Raw genomic sequence first — 7,792 nt, 5'->3', positions numbered from 1 at the left:
CGGGACAGGCCGCCTGTCCCCGTGCCCAGCGCTGTCTCCTCTCCTTCAAGGGCTCCTCTCACCTGCCGCAGCAGCTTAAGTTCACCACCTCCGACTCCTGCGATCGCATCAAGGACGAGTTCCAGCTCCTGCAGGCCCAGTACCACAGGTACGTGCCCCTGTGCCGCTGGCCTAGCCCGGGGCTGCCCCGCAGCCTCTGCTGGGCTGGCACCACGCACAAGAATCGCTCTGCTTCTTCGGCTTCATTGCCTCGCTGTACAGACCCAGTGGGAACGCCAAGGAGGGACCCAGTCGTGTGGCTTGGGTCACCTTTGGCTGGAGGAGGGCCAAAGCCAGGGGCTTAGTTGCATCCACTTGGGAACCCAGTGAGGATAACGTGCGTCTTTCCTCTCCAGCCAAGGGCTTTCCTCTGAGCACTGCTCAGCCAGGACTGCGCGGAGCCTTGCCAGGCCTCCTGTGTCTTGCTGGGAGTTTTCCTTGGTTCTCGCTGGCTGCCATTCTTGGATGCGAATGCTGCAGGGAGCACTTAAATCCAAAAGCTTCCGCTTTTCTGCGGGTGTGTGTGGAAATACTTCTGCTGACCTAAAAGCTGGCTTCAGACTTGTGTGCTGCTTTGTGTGTGTTTCTGAAATAAACGTGAAGCCTTTGGGTTAAATCTATGAGGTGATGCCCTTTACCACAGGCTGCGAGGCACTGCTTGTGCCTCTGCACCATGTGGCTGTGACTTCCCTGTTTCCTTTTCCCTGGCTTTGGTTCTGCTAGGAGACCAGGTTACAGGTTTGTAGTGGTGGTGTTCTGGCTGGAGCAGGTAGAAAATATGCTGGGAAATGCTGTTTACTGGTGTCCCCATGTCTCTGGGCAGTGTCTGCAAGGGAGCAGGGAAGCCAGAGAAACATGCCTGCTGGAAGGGAGGGTATGCCCCCATCCCCCTCCACCCCATTGGACTTAATCTGCTCAGGAAGAAGCAGGTTTTGTGTAGGTGAATCTGTTTCTTGTTTGAAATACAAAACCACAGCACATGCTGGCTGCAATTGCTTGGCTTGTGAGTTGGAGTCTCATAAAACACTGGGAGCAGCAGCACTTTCTCTGAAGGGCGTGAAGAACCTACAGGAAAGGAAAAATACTTTATTCTGGAGGGATGTGCTGCACTTGGGCCTCTTCCCCACCATCCAGAAATGGATCTGGCTTTGATTTTAAGTTGTATTGGAGCATCTATTGAGTGTTGCAGGCAGGCTTGTCCTAGAAGCCATCCCCAGCTGCCAACAACCCTCTCTGGGCAGCCACCTCTGCTTCTGCCCAGCTTTCTGCCTCCATCTGAAAGGATTGCCAAGGCAAGGTTTGCCTGGGGGAGGCCACGTCCCACTGATGGACAAGCTTGTACTGCTTCTCCTGATTGTTGGTGGGAGCAGGCCAAGTTGTGGTTGCCACTGTGCCAGTGCAGCATGACCCAGCTCCCACTCCTTGGCATCTGGACAGTGGTTTCTGAGCAGCCAGCCTGGCCAGGATGGGGCTGTGCAGGAAGCAGCTGCTCCACGGCGATCAACTCGCTCATCTCCTGTTTGTGGTATTCTTATGGTTTTCTGGCTTTTCAGCTTGAAGTTGGAATGTGACAAACTCGCCAGTGAGAAATCAGAGATGCAGCGTCACTACGTTATGGTAAGGCTGGGGTGGGAGCTGAGAGGGGGGTGGCACAGGGGGACAGCAGGTGCCTGGGCAGCAGCAGCAGCTCCTCCTGCGGCGAGGCTGGTATTGGCTTTTCTCTGTTTTGTGTGTCTGCATGCAGCGGATTGTTGAAATGTGGGGAAGTAGCAGGGGATTTCTGGACACAGGAAACTGGTGGGCCCAGTGTCTGATGGCTCGATGGGTGTGGGAAGGGGTCTATGGCCATTGACTAGCTGCTGGACCTCACTCCCTGTGCCCTGGGGGGTGACAGCCCTTACACACTGAGGAAGCAGCTGCAAGGTGCTGGTGTGCAGGCATCTGGGGACTCAGGGAGAGTTGTGGCCAGTGTGGCAGTACTGAGAAGTCATGAGGCTGGGAAGCCTCCCACAAACCTGGTGGGAGTTGGAAGCAGAAACCAGCTGCTATGCGAGATCCAAACCCTCTGCGCTGCCTCACGGAGCCGTGGCGCTCAGTGGTAGCACGTCTCACCACTGCATGTCCCCCAGCACAAAGTGTACAAATCCTGGGGCAGTGCCTGGTAAAGGCAGGAGTCACAGTGCCACACGTGGGCAGCAGGCTTAGCCATAGCTCTCTAAAGAGAAATCCACTAGGAAACAGTCATGTTCTTGTAGGCAGAGTGACTGCCTGCCAGGTAATGCCTCTGTTTACCCTCACTGTGGAAGAGCCCTTGTAGCAGGGGGAAGGGATGCCAGGCATGGCTGTGGTCTCTTCATTTCCTGTCAAGGAGTTAAAAGAAGGTTGTGATACTGTCCACAAAGATGACCTGGTGCCTGCTTACTAGTTGCTGCACCTGCCCTGGAAGGAAGAGGTAAGATGTATACATTAACACAGCAGCTCTTCAGAGGAGAGTTAGGAGTTTAAAACATGCTCTGTACTGCCTGTGTGTCCAGATTCTGAGGCTCTGGGGAGCAAGGTGTGAGGAAGAGGTCACAGCTTTCCTTGTGTGTTAATGGGGAAGCCTGCCACATGCTCACTGGTAAATGATTGCTTCCTGGGCCTTGCAGCCTGCATGGAGACTCTCATCTCCAGGTGTGGCTGCATGTATTTTTTCCCCACCTAGTGCTGACAGTCACCAGAATTGGTTCAGGCTACCATCAATAGGTTGGTGGCCGAGGGAAGGGCTGTTGCTCACTGTGCTGCACTGGAGGCTTTGCAGGCACAGCAGCTCCTGTCTTGTCTGCGAGGCTGAGCTGGAGCTGCACAGAGCTGCTGTTACCCCCCACCTCAGTGAGTCATGGGAAGCAAAGAGGAGGATTCCTGTGAATGTGCAAAGCTGCTACAGCTGCTCTGATTTTTGAATAAGTCACAATTAGCAGCTTGGGGGGTCGGGTTCCCATTTCCTGCTCAGTGTTCAGAATGCAAAGAAGCCTCACGAGCCACTGGTGGTGGTGGAACAGGTGGAGATCATGGCCATACCCAGCTGGGCGCTTCTTGGGCTTGTGGCATTGATACCAGAACACCAATGATCTGCTCCTTGAATTAAATGAGCACAGATGTGGATTTTTCTTTTCCTTCAGAAGAATAAAGATTGTAGCCTGCAAGCTGAGAATAGAGATTTCTAAGCTCTCATACATCAGCCTTAAAAGAGCTTCTTCCAGGGGTCAGGAATTAGCTTCCCCCAACAGTGGATTGCTCTGTAGATGCCTGTTGCTGGGGTGAGGGGGGCATTTCTGGGTGGGGTTTTTCTGTGTGGTGCGTTGGGTTTTTTCCACACAGCTTCTTCCCAAACAGCTGGAGCTGTGTGCAGCTGGATGAGTTACTTACTAGATGAAGCCCAGTTCTGATGTCTTTCATTTGCTGCTGAAGCAGCCACATGGGTTGTAGGACAGTGGCCAGGCATAGTCTGTAGAGTCAGGCTGCCCTCTTTGGCCGTGGATGTGGAATTCTGTGGTGTCCTGAGCCTTCTTCCAGGTCTGAAGCAGCATGACAAGTGCTCGCCTTGATGCAAACTGCTGAAAGGGTCTGTGAAGGGTGTTGCACAGAGCTCAGCTAGCAAGTTCTTGGGTCTCCATCTGCAGCAGTGTGGGGCTGGAGCAGGGTGGGCAGGGAGTGCCTGGGCCCAGCGCTTCTGCCTTGTACCAGGAGGGTCTCTGTTTGCCTCCTGCTGTCTTTGTTTCCTAGGGCTGGCCTCTTCTTCCATCCTTGACCAGCCTTTGTAGAAGACCTTGCTAGAAAAGTAGTAGTAGTTCCCAGCACTGCTGTGTGGAGCCTCTTTACCTGTTGGAGACTTGACTTAACTTTTTTTTTTGTTCTCTTCTCCCCTGCTCTACAGTATTATGAGATGTCCTACGGGCTGAATATAGAAATGCACAAACAGGTAGGGGGAAGGCATTTCCAAGTGCTCTAATTCCTGGGGAGGGCGGGTTGTCTGCTGTGCTTTGCCATCTCATTTCAGTGATATTTCAGGAGCTAGAAATGCTATGAGCCTGTAAAATGTCAGAGCTGCCTTTGAAATGCAGGGACCCTCTATCTTTTGGGATTGCAGTGTTAAGGGCAGGAGATGACCCCAGATCCCCCCCAGCCCTCCTCCCAGGCTCTGGGTGGGTCCCTCGCCCTGCTGCCTTTCTTAGTGCCCAGGACACCTTGTTGTGATCACTCCAACTCTTGCTGCAGTTGGGCTGGAAAGCTTTTCTCTGGCGCTGTAGTTAGGTGATGTGATGGCAGATGACCTAAGAAAGCCTCCTTGTGATGGAGACGTGCTGCAGCCTGGATAAGTTTGTTCATTACCCTCACTGGTGGTGGTGAAGTTGTTAATTATCCCCAGTGGCTAATTACCTGTGCAGTTAAAAACATGAGCCTCCTCTGAGCCTGACTCTTTCTGGCTTCAGCTATCAGTCACAAAGTTGTCTGTGTGTCATGGCTCAGAATTCTGCTCCCCACAAAGGCACTTGGTGCCTCTGATCCCATTGTCCTTGTTAAGCCCAGGAGACTGGCTTCCCTGGGAAAACGTGTCTTGGTAAAGGACCCAAGCCCTGAATCCTCACTGCTGTCCCATGAACTCTCTCTCAGCCTAGTCCATTGCCTCATGATGCTGGTGGGGCCCCCTTGACCAGTTTCAGTGCATATCAAAACCCTTTGGCTCTGTAGTTTCTTTGACTCCATTTGAAAGTGGTTTGCAAGGGGCTGGTAGCTTTACTCTTTTCCCAGGAGAAAAGCCTTTTAACACCCAAAAATTTGCCATCTGTTTGCATGAGGCTAGTGAGGAAGCTGCCTGGGTCTATGTGGTCCCTGTGTGTAGCCCCAGCCCTGCTGCCCAGCTGGTTGGCACTGGGCAAGCATCTGTCCTTGGGGAAGGGGAGGCTGAGCAGAGAGTCCCTGGGGCAGAGCAGGGGTCTCAGCAGGGGCAGCATGTATGTCTGTGCCCACATGGCAAGTATAGTTCAATCCATCCCCACCTGGATCTACAATATGTTTTGTCTCTGGTTGCTTCCAGTTTGTTAAGTGAATATTGGAGACCCAGAGAGGTAAGAGAATGTTGAAAAACTTGCTCTTTGGCAGTCAGCAGCATTGATTCACTTAACTATGGAGGGAGAGGCCTTGGGGATGAGGCAGCCTTGCCCCCAGCCCCCAATAGGGCCAGGATGCTGCCAGTATCTTTCCAAGGGGGTGTGTTTCCTTAGGGCCATCTGGGGAAGGTGAAGATGGGGCAGCTGGTGCTGAGGGTGGTCAGTCCTAAGCTGCCTGATGCCTTTCCTCTGTTCTTTGCCTTCTAGGCTGAAATTGTCAAGAGGCTAAATGGGATTTGTGCACAGGTTCTGCCCTACCTTTCGCAAGAGGTGAGTCCCTTGGCTTAGGGGTGTGCTGGCAGGGGGAGTGGGGCCCCCACCCCCCTGTGGGGCAGCTCTTTTCCCTTGGTTTGTCACTTGCTCCCAGCCCCACAAGCCCTCTGAGACAGGTTTGGCCTTGGAGCAGGGGGCCCGTCTTTCTGCCCGTCCCCTTTGTTGGGGCTGTGGACAAAGCTGAGCTCTGTGCTCTCCCTGTTCCCTCCTGCCATGATCCCTGCGTCATTGGCCACTTCTGCAGGGGTGGTGGGAGCTCTGGGAGTTAACTGGGGTAGGGGGTGTTAAAAAAAAATACTTCTATATGGCTCCTCCTTGAGATCTGGTTCCTCTGGCTCATTAATTAATGCAACTCATAGGCTCCTCCCACTCCTCTGAGAAGTTAATTGGGAGGGCTTGGGAGTTGTTGCCTGAGGCAGAAGGAAGATAAAGCACTTCTAGTGCTATCTCTGTCATCTCCCCACACGACCCCCCCAGGCTGGACTCTGCCACTGTTCTCCTGGCTGGCTGGTGTTTGGTCAGGACTGGCTGTGAGTGGAGACCATGTTTGTTGGTCTTGGTTAGCTGTGGGGTTAGGGAACAGGCTGCGTTTTTTCCCACCCACCCATTCTTGGGGAAGACAAAGCGGCTTGCTGATCAGATCAGAGCTGCCTAATAACTAAGCCACGACTAAACCTTTTGCATTTTAATGCAACCCCTTCCCCCGCCCCAACCCTGTCCTGCTGCCAAGATGGAAAGAAAAATCCACTTGCTGGAGTGAAATGGACAGGACTGGTGTTTTTTGAGACCTTGTACTCCCAGAGGAGCCAGTACAGTTGTCCTTTATTATTTAAATTACATGATGCAGCTGTTTTTCCTGTCTGTATTTGGAGCAGCCACGCTGGGCTCTTCCACAGCAGCATCTTCCAGCTGCTTCATTTGGGACCTTGGATGTACCCCGAGGAGTGGGGTGCTTCCCAAGAGCTTCTGATGTCAGGGCCCCTTGCTCTGTGTCGGGCCTGGGTGGGAGCAGAGAGGTATTTCCCACCTTAGAGCCCTCCTGGCCAAGGATTGTAGGGCCTGTGCAGAGTGGGACAAGGATGGGAGTAAGAGGGGACCTTCCTAATGCTGCAGTGAGGAACTGGAATGCGATGAGCGTGTCTCCTTCCCTGCTGCCCATGACCGTGGCCTCTGGGGTAAGGTCCTTGTGGCAAATGAAGAGCATGCGGGTGTCTCCAGCTGCAGGGTTAATCATTCTGCCTCTGTGCCCTGCCATCTTACTGCTAGCAGCTGAGATAATGTACGTGTGTGTGTGCCCCTGTTCTCCTTCCCTGTGATACTAGAAATGACCCTGAATCCTTCTACTCTCCCCACACCAGCATCAGCAGCAAGTCCTGGGAGCCATTGAACGAGCCAAGCAGGTTACGGCGCCAGAACTGAACTCCATCATCCGTGTACGTGATGCATGTTTAGTTTGGGTTCAGAGGGATGGGAATCTGTGCCTTTGGGCTTCCAGACAGAGGTGGGCAGGAAACTCATGACCTGGGAACTTTCCCCACATGCTGGCAACAGGCTGCTCCATGTGCAGTGCTGGACTGGTCCCACTGGCATAGGGCTAGCTTTGTCTGGACTTGTTACAACGTGGACATGGGTTTGCAGGGGAGCACAGATTCATGCTTCATCTCAGTACAGTGCAAGGAGAGGAGCTTTGGTTTTAGCAGGAACCACAGAATCTCCTTGACATATGAAAACACCATCTGTTCTTGGTCAAGGTCGGGAGGGCTTTAACTGCATCCTAGGAGCATGCCAGAGTCAGAGGCCAGATGTCCTGTGGTCTAGGGGCTTTGCGTTATGCTAGGGACATGCTGTTGAGCCTTCTCTTAAGGCTCTTGCAGACCAAGGACTCTAGAATTTTATTTTTTCTTTTTACCCCTGAGGCTGCAGTGCTCTCCAGGATCCTGAGGTCCCTGGTTTGAGCTTGGCTGCTGGTCCAGCCTGTCTGGGCAGCCCAGGCCTGTCGGTTGGGGTTGAAGTGCACTCAAAATGACAATATCCCTCTCCTGTCTTCCTGTCTGTCCATCATTCTCTACAGCAGCAGCTTCAAGCTCACCAGCTGTCGCAGCTCCAAGCCCTCGCTCTGCCTCTGACTCCGCTCCCCGTGGGCCTCCAGCCCCCGTCCCTCCCTGCTGTCAGCACCGGCACCGGGCTCCTCTCGCTCTCGGCCTTGGGCTCCCAGGCTCACCTCTCCAAGGAGGACAAGAACGGGCACGATGGGGATGCCCACCAAGACGACGATGGGGAGAAATCAGATTAGAGTGAATGGGGACCTGGGGGGAGGGGGCTGTCTGTAG

General features: G+C 53.6%; 2 protein-coding genes across 2 annotated transcripts in view; one reads left to right on the top strand and one right to left on the bottom strand.

Moving 5' to 3' along the window:
- Positions 1–7,538, bottom strand: part of GNA11 (guanine nucleotide binding protein (G protein), alpha 11 (Gq class)) — a 31,844-nt gene extending 24,306 nt beyond the window's left edge. The window contains exon 1 of the mRNA XM_010007461.1: positions 7,532–7,538. The gene's annotated coding sequence lies outside the window, so the exon portion shown is untranslated. The remainder of the gene's footprint in view (positions 1–7,531) is intronic.
- The window catches only part of AES (amino-terminal enhancer of split), a 10,169-nt gene extending 2,402 nt beyond the window's left edge, over positions 1–7,767 (top strand). The window contains exons 2-7 of the mRNA XM_010007475.1: positions 51–148; positions 1,593–1,656; positions 3,956–4,000; positions 5,397–5,459; positions 6,821–6,895; positions 7,534–7,767. Of these exons, the coding sequence (XP_010005777.1) occupies positions 51–148; positions 1,593–1,656; positions 3,956–4,000; positions 5,397–5,459; positions 6,821–6,895; positions 7,534–7,755 (567 nt within the window). The 3' untranslated portion in view covers positions 7,756–7,767. The remainder of the gene's footprint in view (positions 1–50; positions 149–1,592; positions 1,657–3,955; positions 4,001–5,396; positions 5,460–6,820; positions 6,896–7,533) is intronic.
- Positions 7,768–7,792: the final 25 nt, after the last annotated feature.

Source organism: Chaetura pelagica, unplaced genomic scaffold (assembly GCF_000747805.2).
Source record: "Chaetura pelagica isolate M959 unplaced genomic scaffold, ChaPel_1.0 scaffold522, whole genome shotgun sequence".
Classification (NCBI taxonomy): Eukaryota; Metazoa; Chordata; class Aves; order Apodiformes; family Apodidae; genus Chaetura; species Chaetura pelagica.
The sequence above is the reverse complement of the archived record's forward strand: the minus strand, read 5'-3'. Positions and strand labels throughout refer to the sequence as shown.